At 38.5% G+C, this 18,431-nt stretch overlaps 2 protein-coding genes across 6 annotated transcripts in view; one reads left to right on the plus strand and one right to left on the minus strand.

Annotated features, from left to right (window-relative positions):
- Positions 1 to 470: 470 nt before the first annotated feature.
- Positions 471 to 1,766, minus strand: LOC139977378 (uncharacterized). The gene has a single exon (XM_071986679.1). It carries the CDS (start codon positions 1,764 to 1,766, stop codon positions 471 to 473), a length of 1,296 nt encoding a protein of 431 aa, XP_071842780.1.
- A 2,039-nt stretch (positions 1,767 to 3,805) lies between these two features.
- LOC139978025 (uncharacterized) overlaps positions 3,806 to 18,431 on the plus strand; it is a 33,160-nt gene continuing 18,534 nt past the window's right edge. The window contains exons 1-3 of one of the 5 annotated variants that reach the window (XM_071987942.1): positions 3,806 to 4,299; positions 6,707 to 6,770; positions 8,648 to 8,980. In XM_071987942.1, coding sequence (XP_071844043.1) covers positions 6,725 to 6,770; positions 8,648 to 8,980 — 379 coding nt within the window. In that variant the 5' untranslated portion in view covers positions 3,806 to 4,299; positions 6,707 to 6,724. Of the gene's footprint in view, positions 4,535 to 6,706; positions 6,771 to 8,647; positions 8,981 to 18,431 lie in introns of all 5 variants that reach the window. The other 4 variants (XM_071987938.1, XM_071987937.1, XM_071987939.1 and 1 more) reach the window with 4 other exon arrangements.

Below are 18,431 nucleotides of genomic sequence, written 5' to 3' on the forward strand. Positions count from 1 at the left end.
GATACAGTCCAGTACTTTAACTAATCTGGTATTGTGTTGTTCCTCGTCTTTCCCATGAACAATTATATCGTCAGAGATGCTGTGGGCTCCCTCACATCCTGCTATGACTTGCTGTATGATGTGTTGGTACGTTTCAGGAGCAGAGCTAATCCCGAACATAAGCCTCTTGTACCGGAATAGTCCAGCATGTGTGACGAATGTTGTAATTTCCCGAGAACTCTCCTCTAACTCGATCTGGTGAAAACCCCATTTTAGGTCTAGCTTGGTAAATAGGGAACTACCGTTCATTTCGTAGAGAACTTCTTCAACCGTAGGGATCGGGTGCCTTTCCCGGATGATCGCATCATTGGCTAATCTCATGTCAACACACAATCGAATATCGCCCCCAGATTTAGGAACTATAACTACCGGGCTTACCCAAGGTGTTGGGCCTTTAACTTCTTCGATGATATCTTGTTCCATTAGTTCCTTCAACTTGTCCTTAACGTTGGTCGGAGGCTGAATGGAATTCTGCGTACGCTTTGTGCTACCGGTTTAACAGACTTATTAATGTGGATTTTCGCTTGATATCCTTTTAGTTTGCCGAATCCTTCAAAACATTGCGGATATTGTGCACGGATATCCTGTGCACTCTTTACTTGGTTAATGTCAAGCCCTATTTTAAGCACATTCAGCTCAATTGCGCTCTCTTTCCCTAATAGAGGGCATCCTTCTCCATCGATGACGTAGAATGTTGCTTCGGTTTTAGACTCGCGGATCTTTGCTGTCGTTGCAAATTTTCCTAGCACTTTTAACGGTTTTCCGCCTCCGTATGGATACAAAGTCTTATCTATTTTTGCCGACTCGCAGGTTATCCGTTGTTGCTTTAAATTGTCCCATGTCTTTTTGTCGATAATGTTGCATGATGCGCCTGAATCAATCAGCATCTCCACATTGACTCTCCCTACTTTTACATCTACTGTTACACCTGACTTACGGGAACTGGTCACTGCGAAGGCAAAGTCATTTGCCAAGTCAACTAGATTGACGTCATCATCATCTTTTCTGTTCCGGTTTTGTCTTCCCCCTTTTTGCTTCCCCTTTTGATAACGTTCTGGTTTAGTTTTGCACATCTTCGCGAAATGCCCAATTAAATGACACTTTGTGCATACTTCATCTTTCGCGGGACAGTTTAAATCGCGTGAGAAATGTCCTCTACCGCAGCGATAACAACCAGTATCTTTATTATAGGCTTTTCCCTTTTTATTTTTATTCCAGTGTGCCCCTTTAAGGCTTGGCCTCACCTGATTTGACCTTTGGCTGACGCGATTAACTGATTCTGACTTTTCAGTGTTCAAGTTTGACCCATGGTTATTTTCTAACTCCATTGCTTTCATCTGTGCATCAACGGTTTCCATTGCTCGAGAAATTTCTTGTAAATCATCTAATTTTAGCCCTGTCCCTTTTGTCAACAATTTACGCCGTAGGGCTGACGAATTACATTTGTCAATCACTTGATCACGAATGTGCTCCTTTGATTCTTGGCCAAACACGCAATTTACCGCTTGTCGCGTTAATCGCGCTATGAATTGGTCAACGGCTTCAGATTCCTCCTGTTTCATTTGGCGGAATATGTGCCGCTCATAAGGCACGTTGACTTTAGGTGTGAAATAGTCATCTAATGTTTTCATAGTAAGCTCGTACTTACTCTGCGTTGTCGTCGTATCTGTACTATTAGTACTAGGTTGTAGTGTTGGCAACGTTTCAAACAGATCCTGTACATCCATGCCCGCCGTGTGTAGTAGTAATGCAGTTTTCTGTGCGTCATCGGTTATCCCCCTACTTGTTATGTAAAAGGTGAATGCCCTTTTCCAACGTTTCCATCGAGGAGACATACTTGCAAAGTCGCCCGTATGGCAAGCCGTTTTAACATTTACCTCTCTATTCTACTTAAGTAGAATTAATTCCACTTAAGTAGAATACAATTAAGCTTAAGTGAAATGAATTGCACTTAAGTAGAATACAATTAAGCTTAAGTAAAATGAATTGCACTTAAGTAGAATTGCATTTTACTTAAGTTTAATTGTATTCCACTTAAGTAAAATTACCACTTTCTTTTAAGCTTAAGTTAAATTCAATTTCACTTAAGCTTAATTGTATTCTACTTAAGTAAAATACAATTCTACTTAAGTAAAATTTAATTTAGCTTAAGTAAAAGTGTCATTCTTTTTCACTTAAGCTAAATGCATTTTACTTAAGTAAAATTGTATTTTACTTAAGTAGAATACAATTAAGCTTAAGTGAAATTGAATTTAACTTAAGCTAAATTGTATTCTACTTAAGTAGAATTGTATTTTACTTAAGTAGAATACAATTGCATTTTACTTAAGTAAAATTCAATTCTACTTAAGTAAAATACAATTTAGCTTAAGTGGAAATGAAGGATATGGCAAGCCGTTATATCGTTTACCTCGTGTGGTTGGTCTGGGGGCAATGTTTACATGCATGGTACCATGCCTTGTGATACTTCTACTACTAGTACCACTGATTGGTGGTATGTCGTGTTGTAGTCGTTCCCTTGCCCTCAAAAGTGCTTTTCCAACTGCATCAGCAACAGTTTGCAACGATCTATTGGCTGGCTGCATTTACCAAATGTCTAACGTTCAGACTCAGTGATAAACAAAGCTTTGCTTCATTTGCTAAGTATGGTGTTATGTTCGTATATACACAACGAAAGCTGGATAAGTATCGCAGAATGGGGGAATGGCCGCAAATGGTTACGTAACTAGTACGTCTTGAACGTAACTCTATAGGTCTCGCATCACAATTAATTGTTCCATTGACTTACACACTAAACTCATCACTTTCAAGACCTGCCAAAGCATAGATAGAAGTTTTCATCTGGTATATCCTACCCACCACATGATAGCTGTGTTCTAGTGGCCTATCATGGCATTTGCAAACTTCCATATCATGACCGTTTAGATTATGAGCTAGAAGAGGAGCAAGTTTATCACACTGAACCCTTCCATATGCTCGTTCGGAGTAATATCAACATTTAACCAAAGATTTTTAAAATGGTTTATATCACCTTCGATCCTCCCTATTTTCACACCATCTGTACTTAAAATTATGCTCTTTCATATAAAGGCAGAAAAAACGATGACAGTAAATGATAACATGCTTTAGGAAGCTTTACGTTAGGTACTTTTACCTCTTTTCTGACAATGGTAAACCTATTGAGCGGATGAACACGTGGTGAGGTACCTAAAATAGTATACAGAGTCGGACTTCGCGGCAAGTACAGTGACGCAATGAGTAGCATATACTGATTGACCAATCACATTTTACTTAAGCTAAATTGCATTTTACTTAAGTGAAATAGATTGACCAATCACATTTCACTTAAGCGTAATTCTATTTCACTTAAGTAAAATGCAATTTAGCTTAAGTGAAATTGAAAAGCCATTTTGCTTAAGTAGAATAGCATTTTACTTAAGTAGAATTGAATTTTACTTAAGCAGAATTGCATTTTACTTAAGTAGAATTGAATTTTACTTAAGCAGAATTGTATTTTACTTAAGTAGAATTGTATTTTACTTAAGTAAAATACGATGTAGACAAAAACCGTTTGAACTTAAGCTAATATGAATTCCACTTAAGTGGAATACAATTAAGCTTAAGTAAAATGCAATTCTACTTAAGTGCAATTCATTTTACTTAAGCTTAATTGTATTCTACTTAAGTGGAATTAATTCTACTTAAGTAGAATAGAGAGGTAAATGTTAAAACGGCTTGCCATACGCCCGTCATGTTAAACGATGCCACCGTATCCACGTCCAGTGCTAATGCCATGATGATAGGTGATGTTTTTACTTTACCTCGTCGCCATATGTAACATTTGATGTTTACGTATATGTATTATTTACTTGGATATAAACAGAGTCAGGATTTCTGGAGGTCGCCATGTTTATTGCTCATCAGAAAGAGGTCGCTCTTTACTTTTACAAGAATTACAATGTGATCGCAATATCAATACATTACAACAATTACGCGATGTTATCTACGTTATCCACACAGTAGTTCTCGGATTTGTGAGGTTTTGACGGGTACTATCGGATTTTTGACGTTTTGTATTGTGTTCAATTTGTTAATTTGCATGTCCATTCTACGCCTTCGTACTTTACCTACCAGAATTGTGCTGGCGTCCTTCTCAATAAGCCGTTTCCTTTTGTTTTCGGCGGAGGATCTGTTCTTCCCGAGTTCTATCTCCCTACACTATCAAGTGCTCATCCAGCTAGCATCACATACATTGAACTGGTTAGTGTTGTATAAATAATTTTTAGAAGAAAGGATATTTCGATAGAGACCAAGAAGGTACTTGGTGAAACAGTGTCTTATACACGCCTAACAGTAAGAGACAGCTGTGACTGCATTACTTGTCTTCGGATGGAATCTTAATGATCCATTTTTGGGGGGATTTACTTGTTTTAATAGCAGAAGTAATACTATCTATGGCCGAGTAAAACCGTACAGCAGAGTAAGACGTTATTGTGTGAGTTTGTTTGACAACATGTCGTCATAGAGTTAGCTTAACATTAGACATATACTCGGTACTTTACATTGTATGGTGGTGTATACAGACTTGGCGTGTCTCATAACTTCGCGTACGGTGGTACACAATGACCTAGCGTAAAATATTTATTTACTCTTACAGACTTAATGTAGGATATTAGAAGTAGAAATGTGATTGGAATTAAAATTGTATTCGCATCTTTGTAATCAACTTAAATCTATACAACCACAGCAAAACGGTGGAACAATGTAAAGTGATATGAAACGAATAAACGTCAACTTTGTTTTCAAAGGCATTTTCACGAATTATTGCACTCAATTAGATAACTCAAATTAGGCTACCATGTTGGAATAATTTGTTGCTGTTTCGAGCATTTGTACATGTAGAATTTCACAACAACTGTAAATAACATTTCAATTTATTGTAAACGTTTATAATGATAATGTTAAAGGGAATATTTTAGTGAAAATGGGATCCAGTCCTTCCTGTCATATCACTTTTTGATTTTGTATCGCTCTAGGCCTTGCCCTGTGAAGAATTGTAGTTGCTGTGATAGAGTGCTTGGAATGTTGGAATGCTGTCGAATCCAAGGACTGACTTACGTAGAGGCGTGACGTCAGTGAGGCACATTGGTCAGACTCGATCAGATCTCACTCTAAGCTTGGCCTTGATACGCGACACATGAATGTGTACATACTTCGCGTACGGCCGTGAATATGAAAGATTTCACGCAGAACTTGGCCTTTATACACTGCATAGGAAACTGTACAGAATTAACACACGGCTGTGAATACAACGTGATGACGCCACGAAGGCCCCTCTGTTGGAACGATTACAAAAATCTCTCAAATAACAAATATCGGAACAAAATATTATGAAGAAGAACTAGTTAGGGATTTCTGAAACGTTTTAACTCTCCAAAGGATGCTTACTTGCAACTAAACCGAAACATTTCCATCTACATTGCTATTTTTATTTCAGAAATTTTAACTTTCTTCGCTACAGTGTAGCTTGCTAATGATAGCGTCCCTGGAACCCCCGAAACGAAGTGCCGAGATGACGTCACCGTCGCTAATTGTTCTCCACTGTTTCAAAAGTATTGTAGATTAAGTTGGCGCCAGGTTCAAAAATTCACTTCTCCTGCAAAATAGGATGAAAAATCCACGAACTAGGACAGTGGCAATGAAGATGTTATAGAGTAGTTTCCATAAACCCAATACACCTCCACCGAAAAAAAAAACCATGAAATGTCTATGAAATGCAGAATGACGTTGTGCGGGCAAAAGTTTTCATAACACAAAACAAATTATGATAAATGTTCTTCATCAAATTACGAAATTTAAAATTGAAGGCGATACTGACTTTTGTAGGCATTACATTGATTCCCTAAATTTGCATATTGTTAACGCCTTATCCCTCTATAAAACTTCTGAGACAAATTAACTTGCTCTTTCTGACTCAGTTCTGCGAAACCGTAAATAATACTAGCTGGTATCATATTCGGATAGTATCTCATTACTGTTTTCAAATACTAGCTATATATTAAGTTTCAAATCAGTTAAGGCCAATAACATTAACAATTTTGGCAGTGCCGATTTAGTTTCGACATTGAGAAAAAAATCTCGGCATGGTACCTGTCGCAGAAAACAATACCGGAGGATATTTTTTACTTTTTTTTACTTTTACAAAATTTCGCGTAGAGGAATAATTTTAGACCTCCCGCCTAAGTTTGCCAAAAAAAAAAGGAAGCCTAGCACACGAATCGCAAATGTATTCAGAGATTATTTTTTTCACAGTACATATTTCCCACTATATCACTACACAACACAAGCTGACTGGCTGGCTCGTTTTAAACAGGCCATGATTACTGATGTATGAAGTTCTAGTACATACTTTGTAACTTTTATCCGTCAAAAGTCTTTAGCATTTGTGTCCGTCTGTGCCATAACCTACATGTGCATTCTGTTCATAACGTTTGATAACATAAAAAGTGCAACATTGTTTGGAGTTTTATATTGTGGATATCCCTGTCCTCCTATAAAATTAGTGTTTGAAGAACTTTTTCATCTAAAGGAATTGTTTTACAAATAGGTGGTAAATTGCAATTGTAGCCCTAAACTAAAAATACTAAACTTCATGTTGTCTTTACAGATTAACATCCTTAGCAATATGGAGTCTGTATTAATTTTGTCCATGGTCATGTTCCTGTTGTCAGGTAAGATTAATTAGAATGTCACTTTGCATTTGATGTTTGTCACAAATTACCCGCAGCTTGACTCACTGTACCGAGTAGAAATATAACTCAAATAAGTAGACTCACTAATCCTTTACCAAGTGAAATTATCTCAGACGTATTTATGACTACATTCTCTTCTTTAGTGTGTTTTTGTGCCAGACACCTATTATAAGTAATACTCATGTGCCTGAAGGTAATTGGAAATTAATTTCACTTAGCTGGTGGATAGTTTCATCATAAAAACAACACCTAGGGACATCGTGTGAAAAGTATGTGGAATCTGATCGAGCTGCTGCATAACTTGGGGAAATAACTATAGAACAATAGGGAATGCTAAGTAGATAGGAAAGAATTTGTGTTTAAGACGAGCCTTTTTTTAGAAGTAATAATAAGAAAAATTGTGGGAACGCGGAAGTGGTGGTGGAAGGCTGCTCTTGCCCTGGCTGGAGTACTTTGAAGAGAAAGAGCATTCAGAACCGTCCCGGTGGCTGTACTATGTAGCCCACAAGCACTCTAGTCACCTGGTTCCGAGTTTTTTTTTATAGGGCTTAGGGGCCACCAGCCCCTCATCCCCTCTGCTAAGGCCGAGGCCTCCTACCACGAATTAAACTTATGATTCTTTTTGATTTAAGCTTAGAATGGGTAGTTGAGATTATATAATCAAAAAGTAGATTTTTGATCAGAGGGTCATGTATTAAGAGAAGTTTGGTGTCAAAGTTTTTGATAGTAATAATATTGCTGGATGTTTTGCCAATTTCGTAAATTTGTTTATTGGGAGTAAAAATTGGGATTTTGAGGCAGATACGGTAGGCAGAGTTATGTATGCTATTTAATTTATTAAGGTACGTAAAGCTAATAAAGGCGAAACTACCATACAAAAGAATAGGTTTGATTTTGGAATGATAGATTTTGAGGAGTGTTTCGGCTCTTAATATGTTTGTATCACTTAATGTTCTTAGAGTCTTAAGGGTCTTCCATGCTATTCCCGCAACTTTATTTATATGAGTTTTATATTTTAGTTCTTTATCAATTGTTACGCCTAGGAAAATATCTAAGGACAGCTATCATGGGAGATGTTTTAATTTGTTTGCAGGAGAGTTTCATGATAACTTAGTAGTTATTCTATGCAGTACATCTTTACAAATTCACATTGTGTCGCACACGTACTGTGCTTTACATTCAAATTTCTTACTAAAGCTGGAAAGATCACGAAACATTAAAAGCTAAAACCAGGAGTTCTGGTAAACCAAAATGCAAGTCGTTGTGTATTATAACTGCAGTTCTGTATATCTAAATGTACCAGTACTAATAATGCTTAAATAGTGAACATTATGATCCACAATGATTAGCTTTATTTTTTAAAGCAACCTAATAATGTTGTTGTCAAGATCAGACTGAGTGTTATAGTTGCCTGGTACTATGCGGGCAATGAAAGTAAACCGAAAAGCATCAATGGCTCCATTGTAAAAAAAATGAATGCCACAATGGAAACATTACATGTTAGATTCATGTTTACACTACAGAGGAACCATATTTCGTTGTTTAAAGCACGGTGTTGTTTTACAGTCAGCTGCGAGGAATTTAATGAACTGTTCTCTTAAATGTCTATTTTCTACTTGAATGCAATTCCGATCTACCTAATACACTAACTTTTAATGGTTTAGCACTGTGAGGGCACTTCCTCATTCCACAACATATTTAACTAAAATGCATTTAAACTCCATACTTAACTACATGTACATATGTTTTTTTTTTTGTAAAATACATAAATTGTCATCAGACATGTAGTACATCATTAGCTGTATCAAAGGTTGTGCAAATGGTACCGAGTGTATCTCTGTGGCTCATTTTTTCAGGTCCAATTCTCGTGAAAGGCCAGGGTCCTGTTTACTTATTTGGTGACAATGTTACGCTTCCATGTGTATCAGCTACAATGAGTGGAAATGAGGTGTTCGAATGGATGGATCAGGGAGAAACTGTTACTATATATTCAGTCAGATCACCTAATTATACAGAAAAAACATACGGTGGTCTGAACAACGACAAGTATGACAACTTTGACATAGATAACAATTATCCTAACGATGTGAACCTTCTCATCAATTTACTGGAGGTTAACGATGCTGGAATGTACAGTTGTAATTTTATACATCAAGAAACACCAGGATCAATGAATGTTAAAGTAGAGGGTGAGTATCAATTGTTATTACATGATATATAAACTGAATATTACCAATGTGCGATATGACATATTGTATGCTGTATAAACTGTTGGTAATTACAGAAATTCCTGAGCATCGTGACAACAATTTTGCTTAAAATGTTTTGATGCTACTTTGGTGTCTTAAACTTTGAATATACCCAAGTTTCTTTCCAAACTTCTAATGACAAATGATGAAAAATAGCAAAACAATTATGATACAATATGTCACAAATCGGCTAACAGGATTTGGTTATTTTTGAAAACACTGAAATGAACTTGAGCAGGTCTCAGGTCAGCATGTGAAATCACAGGGTGTTTGTTCCCATTCAGATTAACTTCTGTTATGTAAGTGACTGTGTCATAAGAACAGAAGAATAATATTTTTTCTAAAGTATTTATGAAAAAAGTCATACAAATATTTTCAGTACTCAAGATTAAGATGGCTGACACAATGACCAAGCATGTAGTATTGGTAATAATACTAGTGTTTCAATAGTTGCGTCAGGGGGACGCAACGTCCTAAAAACGTTTGCCTCCACTAAAAAAACGTGCGTCCCTGCAATCCTCCATGAAAATTTGCATTCAAATACCTAGGCATGCAATGCACTCTACTGTACAGTATACAACTCTCTTACTGAACGTAGCGTCTGTAAAAATGTTATAGAATGTTTGAGACAGCAGCAGCCGAGGATTAGAGAGGCTGCATCACGGGAAACAGCACTAGAGCTACGTGGAACTATCCGTTATATAAGGATGATTAGAGTTCAACCGACCGTAACCGCATCTTGTTAATTAGCATGGCGTAGCTTGAAGGAATCGAGACCAGCCAGGTACTTAGCATGGTAAACACGGTTTACGAACAAAGCAAATGGACTCTTTCCATAACAATACGCTGCATGTGAACGTCGAAATCAACATTGTAATATTCTTGATGACAATGATTCAACGGGGAGTTGTTATTATACTTTGACTTCTTGTACTCAGAGTAGCACATTATAACACACTCATTGTTCTAAACTACTTTCACTAACATGCGTCATATAGAAACATTCCTAAGAGTGACCACAGCCCCATGCTTTCTAAGGGTAGGTTGGTAATTACAATAACAGGACATATGTGGTGGCTAAAGGGTGGTGTAAAGTACAATATTGTAGAATGAGTGCAATATGTTACAAGCATAAAGTAAAACAGGTGTCAAGATAGAAAATGAATAAAAATACTGCATTTTTCAACTGATTTAATTGAGCCACTTAGATGATGTAGAAAAGATTCCGTATAAATCTGAACGACAAGAGAACAGCCCCTGAAAGGACTAGTACATACTCTCAGCTTTTACGAACCCCTGTCGTAAGTTACCATTAAAGAGGCCATGACACGAAAAATCCAACTAATCGAGAATAACTTCCTCTGAATCTATGAGAAAATCTATGTTTAAAACTATCCTCATCACCTTGAAAACCTCAAGGACTAATTAGAAATTAACGTTTTAATATTCGCATCCGAAAATAGATATCTGAAAATGCGATTTCAAAACAAGACAATGATGACATCATGTTAGGAACATAAATGCCAAGTCCGAGTCACGTACCGGATGCGCGACGATCATACCGTCACACATACACGCACATTTACACTGAGAGAACAACCACTGTATTACGATATATCGCTAGAAATTTCAAGTTTGTTTTACAGGCGCGTATCCAGGGGGGGCGTTGGGGGCGCGCGCCCCCCGGGTAAGGAAAAGAGGAGAGAAAAAAAAGAGAAGAAAAAAGGGAAAAAGAAGGAGAAAAAAGAAAAGGAGGAGAGGAAGGAAGGGAAAAGAAAAAGAAGAAAGAGAGAAAAAGGAGAAAAGGAGGAAGTAGAAGATAAACGCCAAGACCTCGGGAAGAGAAAGAGGAACAGTCATAATTACAGCGCTGATCCCTATTATATACACAGGGTAGCCAGTGACAGATCGAAGATTACAGAGGGGACGTGCGCCTCAACCTACCCCTTACACCGACAACTCCATTTTTAGCTCATACCAGCATGCTGTTTGCCTACAGGCTTCGCCCTTCCGTTGGCAAATTACTCGCTACACGCCTGTTCAAATTTGTAAAGCAAAGAGCAGACATCACATAATATCAGTGAGCATGAAAATGCATGTTCAAAAATGAACAGCCTCAAAACTGTTTATGTGTGTAGTCAAAGGCGTAGGAGCCCAATTGGATTTGGGGGCTGTAACGACTTGCCCGAAAAATATAACCAAACTTTTTCGCGCGCGAAACGCGCGTTCAACATGTTAATGTCAATATCATATAAGCAAGCATAGGTCATTACATCGCATGGCATCGTGTACTGTACGGTCCGTGAAAGTTGCGCAGTCATCCGCAGGATGCTAATGTAAACAACGAAATGTCTTATGTAGATGGAGAAAATGCATACAGGTCCAATTATGTCAAAACTCTCTTTTACAGTAGTAATGGCGAATTACTGTAGTCTGCCAAGCTTAGAACTTTATTTCAATTACCAAGGAGATAATTTTTAAACTATTCATTTATTCTCAGCATATTGCCCGAATTTTCAGGGGAACAAGTTTGGTTGGGGGGGGGGGGGGGGGGCTGCAGCCCCCGCCTCCTACGCCTATGTGTGTAGTGTTCGGGTTCGAAATATCTGATATCGGAAATATCTGGTATTTTTCATTTCCTTCAACGAAGTTTTATAATTGCCGTTATAAGAGGTTGTAATATTTGTACACCAATAAATTAACTGTGTCTGAATTTTCGAAAACTTCCTGATCAACATTCTTCATCATACTTCCCTCTACTCGTAGCAATTTTGACCTGTCTGTTAGGGGTTGAAGGAGGTTTTTCTATATTGGTTGTCCATAGATTGAATTTTGTGCAACATTATGTATATGTTTTGAAGTGATTTTCTGAACAAATAATGGGCTTTAAACTTTGAAAAGTGGGGCTTTCGGATATTGTAGGCCGTGACGTAGAATCACCTACAAAAGCAATGATCCACATGACATGCAATGAGGTCGAACATGATGTGTGACTGGTTACAATCTTCAAAAAGGTTATGGATGAAAAAAAAATATTGGGAAATACTTGGTTCTCAGGCAAAAGTGTACATCTGGTTGGTCATTTTCAAGCCCGAGAAGTGCCATTTCCTGTGATCTAGGGGGTATCAAAACCTGAAATTTTCTTGTACGCTCCGCGCCAACCGATGGTGGCGGTCCGCTTAGATAGTAATTCGCGCCCCCCCGGGTTAGAAAATCCTGGATACGCCCCTGTTTTACAACATGTTGTAAAATATCCGAGAGAAATGCCGGTCCATGGTGTTGTTGGGGGCTGCACAAATGTCATTACCCATGCAATTAGCCTTCATCGATGGCCGAAGGACGAAAAAAACACCGCGATTATGACCAAGTTAGTGCACAACACCAGCGCCGATTCACTGGGCCTAGCCAGTATACAGCTCCGTATGTAGCGAACACTTCACGGAAGCATACTACGATCCCTCCTTTTTTATGAAATAAAACAAATGGGCTTTTACGGGTCGACATAAGCGAGTCGTTCTTCTGTTAAGTATTCCACATTAAAACTCCGAAGACTAGATTGGAGAACAGAAAAACTCCAATGGGCAAGTGGCGATCCTTGTACATGTATATGAATACATAGCCAACACACTGTACATGTGGGTTGTAAGTCACCGTAACACAACGCACAATACGGTTTAGGGAGTTCCGCGAATTCCAACAACACATGCACAAAATGGACTGGATTTTGTTTTTAAATGCTTCGTTAATAACTTCTTACCACGTTGTATGTGCCTTGCAATAGTTCCGAACGGGTTTGTTGTTCGGTATGTTGTGGAGCTTCAATTTCGGCTCGTTTAACAGGCTCGAACTCAAGGGCGGCGGAACCGGGGGGGGGGCACAGGGGGCACGTGCCCCCACTTTTCCTAAGGTTAAAAATGTGCCCTTTTACTACATAAAAATTGACGTGTCTCAAGTTAGCAAGAGGCCAGGGAACCAGAATGAACACTCGGGAAGGGCCGTTCCCGGCCATCTGAGGGGTTTGTAAAACCAAAACTTTTCTTGTACGTTCCGCGCCAACCGATGGTGGCGCTCCGCTCAGATAGCCGTGCATACAACTTTGCAAATCCTGGCTACGCCCCTGACTTTTAATGAATTTCCGTGGGTCAAACTCAATGCTATTTCGAATGGAAAAAATTGTTAAGATATTAACAAGAAATTAACTTCAATTCGGAAGATTCCTACATTAGCAACTAGCATGATTTCACCTCATTTTGTCTCAAAAGAAAACTTTTTCCTTGTTTCCCAATTTGCACATTGGATATTGCAGTGCTAGTATTTTCCTTCAAGGGGGGGGGGGGGGGGCGTTGATGGAGTGATGTGTATACGCAAATAAGATAACACAGTAAGAGTTATAAAGGCTACTAAATATAAAGCTGCATCAGTCCAAGCGAATTTCTGCAAAGTGCCCTTTGATGTCGGTGCCCCCCTCCCCCAGATTAAAAGTGCTTCCGCCGCCCTTGACTATAACGTAGGCACCCTCAGCGCGAGTCGTTGTTTGGGTGTTTCAAGATGGCGTGAATGACCTTCAAATAGCTGCAAAGAGTAGTTGTTGTAAACATATGCGATATGGCTTCTATGCATTAATTTCTGTGGTAGAGTCACTGAGCGTTAACTGCTGAGAGTTCGAGCAACCACAATAACATTAACAAAGGAGTTAACGGGATGTGTTAAATATTAAGTTAAACATTTATGGTCGACACAGGTGCGGAAGATATATATATGTATGTGGAAGCAGTTTTAATCATTTATAAAACTATCGGGCAGCGGGGCAAGTGAACAGAACAACAAGACCCTGGAATATCAAGACCCTGCAGGGAAGACAGTGAATGTCAGTAGATGATAATTTGGCATTTGGTATATGCAAATACATAATGCCTTATCTAATCCATAACCGCTATGTGTAGAGAACTCATTGTCAAGGTAAATAACGCAGAAAAGGATGTATGAAGGGACAAGAAGCGAAACCAAAAAGAAAGGAGCAGCCGTTATGATGGGGTTACGATTTGGTTTCACGATTTTATGATAATAATCTATCTCCATTATTGTAAGTGATCGCCGATAAACCTGCATTATATCAATATACATATGAATAAAAAGCCTTAGCAGACGTTTCTGTGTGCTCTAGTATATTTTTTTTTAAATTTATTTATTCATTTATTAGGATAGTTTTGAATTAGGTTTGGTTGTAGGCCTATCTACTATATTCAATGTTAATCAATACTGAAATCCCATACCAATATAACTCACTAATTATCATTAGCTTCTCTTTTGTAAACCGAGTTACCTTTGGTTACAGGATGATAGGAGGGCGTGCCTTATCTTATCCAGAGTGTATAACAGTTGATTATAATTATCAACTGTTAATCTGTCATATACCAATGTATTTTGGCGACAACACGGTGAGTTATAGGCTACTGTCATATAGCATGGAGTGAGCTCCATGCATATATAAGAAGGGGTTTTATGCTTCAGCCCCCATAGGGTTACGACACACGGTACCCGCGGCCTCATCTTGATTTCCAAGGGTTATACACGTCAAAATTTACAGAGAGATTTTGTTTGTTTGTATATATGCTATTAAGGTATCGTATAAAGTATTAACCACCACTGTACGTGTATCTCTTATCCGGTATAGGCCTCAAAAATTATATGCTATAGATAGCGCTATTCGGAAGCCATGCTATCATATATACAAAGAAATACGACTTTGGTGTAACATATATGTGCAAACTAATACAATGTGGAATAGCTTAGTATGTTTTTTTCCAACAAATGTCGGATTATCTTTCATGCATATTTTGAGAATCAGCCATCTTATAGTTATATTTCATTCCTAGCGGAAGTAATCAATGTGATTGTGAGATGGCGTACGTGGGTGTGCGCTCGCGTGTGTGTGTTTGATACTCGTAAAATGCTGTAACTTCAGAAGGATAACTAGGATACATTTCATGTTTGGTATATACGTTCTCCTTAGGAAGAACTGGTTTGAATTGTTGTTGGTATGGGACAAAGGTCATTTCAGGTCAGCACGGGTCAAAGTCTGAAAACATTGTTCACACAATATCTCAAGCAAGGGCGGCGGAACCGGGGGGGGGGGCACAGGGGGCACGTGCCCCCACTTTTCCTCAGGTTAAAAATGTGCCCTTTTTCTACATAAGAATTGAGGTGTCTCAAGTTAGCAAGAGGCCAGGGAACCAGAATGAACACTCGGGAAGGGCCGTTCCCGGCCATCTGAGGGGTTTGTAAAACCAAAAATTTTCTTTGTACTCTCCGCGCCAACCGATGGTGGCGCTCCGCTCAGATAGTCTTGCATACAACTTTGCAAATCCTGGCTACGCCCCTGACTTTTTAATGAGTTTCTGTGGGTCAAACTCAAAGCTATTTCGAATGGAAAAAAATTTGTTAAGATATTAACAAGAAATAAAGAGGAAGATTCCTACATTAGCAACTTGCATGATTTCACCTCATTTTGTCTCAAAAGAAAACTTGTTCCTTGTTTCCCAATTTGCACATTGGATATTGCAGTGCTAGTACGCATATTTTCCTTCAGGGGGGGGGGGGGGGTGGGCGTTGATGGAGTGATGTGTATACGCAATTAAGAGAATACAATAAGAGTTATAAAGGGTACTAAATATAAGGCTGCATCAGTCCAATCGAATATCTGCAAAGTGCCCTTTGATGTCGGTGCCCCCCCCCAGATTAAAAGTGCTTCCGCCGCCCTTGCTCGAACTGATACGGTTCTAACACCTCAGGTCCACCATCAACGTTCGGTTCAATATTGGCATGATCATCGCCTTCAGTCTCTGCTTCGAATATGAGAAAAGGCACTCTAAATATAGCCCAAGTTCACTGCCTGGTGAAGAACCACTATCACTTTGAACTTCGGTTGCCGCATTTGGCTCTAACTCTCACTTTCCACGGGAAATTTCAATCTGATTTCGCGCCGACTTGATATCGATTGTTTTGTGTATTTATGTACACTTATCGTACTGTAAGTATGATATGTGTTCGGAGGAATCAGCGAGAGCAAAATCGTGTTCACAACATGACGTCACATGACGTCATGAGATTAGGTAAATTTTCAGCCGAACGAACTTTTCAAGCCCGACGAGGGTAAATTAAATCTCAATTTTCGAAGGGAAAAATGAAATTTTTAACTGGCAGAATGGTTGATATATGTTCTAGAGAGCATGCTTAGATGGATCACAAAAAGACAGGACTTTGACATTTTCGTGTCATGGCCACTTTAACAATGCAATTTTATTAAAATGGTTAATTCAAAGTTGAACGAATTTTCCCGTTACCCCAACCACTAAATCAAGTCGGCCCATCCCCGGCCAGCTCCGACCCATTCCCCATTAAAGTATGTAAGTAACTTGTAACGCCATGTTTATAAAAACCTCAAGCTTCAATGGCTACTTTTGGCGATGCATGAAGTAGTTAACAGCCGAACGTCGCCCTAAAGAAACTAAAGCACATGATCAATGGAACCGCGAATAGTTACACAACCTGGCAATGAAGAAAGTTCTTGTGGTGTGCATGCAGAGTTTACTTTAAATGGCGACTCTCAAAGCAGAGGGAACTGAGCTGAAAATTCCGTTTTAGTATATTAGCGTAGGCATATTTCGCATTTACTAAGTGTTGTCCAGTGTTGTAGCGGAAGGACGTCTGAAACACTAAATTGCGGTATGTATGCATAATACCTGAAGGCACTGGTATACACAGTGCTTTCGCAAGCTCCACCAAATAGACCTGTAAATAATACGAAAACCTTAACTCACATAGGCCTATCCCAAAATATGTTGGACAAAAGTAAAAATTTCGTTTGTTATTTGTGCCTATTTCTTTCTGAGAAAGGCCGCCTATGCCTTGAAAGCAAAGCCAAACGTTGGAAGCCCTGTTTTAGGCAATTCAAACAACTGGATGTATCGTGAACGCTTATCTCGAGTCGGAAAACTTTGATAAGTATTTTGAATTTTATTCAACAAATTTAATTACATGGATTTGTTTGTCTGTTTCTAGGCCTCCCATTTCCAATCACCCCTCCCCCCCCCCCTCAATCCTATAACAAGGTGGTACTTACCAATACTTTTCCAATTTTGATGCTAATTGGAGTACAAATTATAGATTTAATTATAAGTCTAACTTACATGAATATTAATAGTAGGCTACACGATGTCCCCCGTTACTGCCTCTGCCTCATTTCGCCAGAGACCCATACCCAACCGCAAACGATCAACTATGCCCACGCCAGCTATGATTTATAGCGCAAATTAAACAAATTGATTTTAGATGCACAAATTGAACCCTGACTTATGCAGGTTATATACAATTGCAAAAACACCTTACGATACTATTCGCAGTGTGAGTATAATTATTGCTATTATAAAACAGCAGCTGGTTGTAATTTTTAAATATTTGATAACGTTAGCACACTTGATAAGTCCATTCCATAGTTAAAGGAGAAATAAACCCTGAGGATTTGCAGTGATCTTATTGCGGAGACTAATATTCTTACCCTGTTTGTAAAATAAGTAGTCAAAACTACCTTTCCCGAATTTTCAGGAATTTTCTAATTAATTTTTCACACCTACTGTGTAGGCGGCCATTGTGTTAATTTCAATAACGAGGCGGCAAGCCACATCGCTTAAACAATTACCCTCTCTGCATATGAATTGTACACTTGCTCTATAGGATAGAGAAGGAAGGGAAAACGAAATTATGTTATACATGACGGGAAAAGGTTTCCAGAGTAAAGAGAACTGGGGAAAAAGTGGCTGAACAACATCGGTACGGGGAACACAGTCAACAAGTTACTTTCGGTAAACAGAGTTGCAAAACTACTGGTTGTTAACACAACTGTTGGGATGAGAAGATCGCAACAGCGGAAATATACAGTACGTACTGTATCGTTGAGATACATTAACCGCAACTTTGAACTGAAAATCTAACAACAAGATGATTTGTTTTAAAATCTCGAAACGTAGGGAGACTTTTGGCAGCAGTGAAGAGATTTTTCAAATTTAATATTCATTGGTTCTTTTCCCAGCTCTGAATAGACTTACTGTAAAGCCAGAAAATATAACTTCCATTTTCCACACTTTGAAATGTATAATCATTAATTAACCTCTTTCGTCTTCTATGCTATACACTCAAACCTAAGCGATCAATACTCTTGCTTTCGCAATGTATACATCATAGAGTCATACATGTTTCGTTGTTGTCCATCTGAAACTTGTCACAATATCATTTCTTACGTTGGCAACTTTAATTTTAACAAAGTGGTCAGTATAAACTACTCTAGATTTGCATCGACTGTATAAACTTTAAACACGGGATTATATCATGAAAC

Source organism: Apostichopus japonicus, chromosome 12, assembly GCF_037975245.1.
Source record: "Apostichopus japonicus isolate 1M-3 chromosome 12, ASM3797524v1, whole genome shotgun sequence".
Classification (NCBI taxonomy): Eukaryota; Metazoa; Echinodermata; class Holothuroidea; order Aspidochirotida; family Stichopodidae; genus Apostichopus; species Apostichopus japonicus.

Excerpts from the sequence above, each read along its gene's own strand:
- LOC139977378 (XM_071986679.1), bottom strand. The coding sequence starts at position 1,766 with ATGGATGTACAGGATCTGTTTGAAACGTTGCCAACACTACAACCTAGT.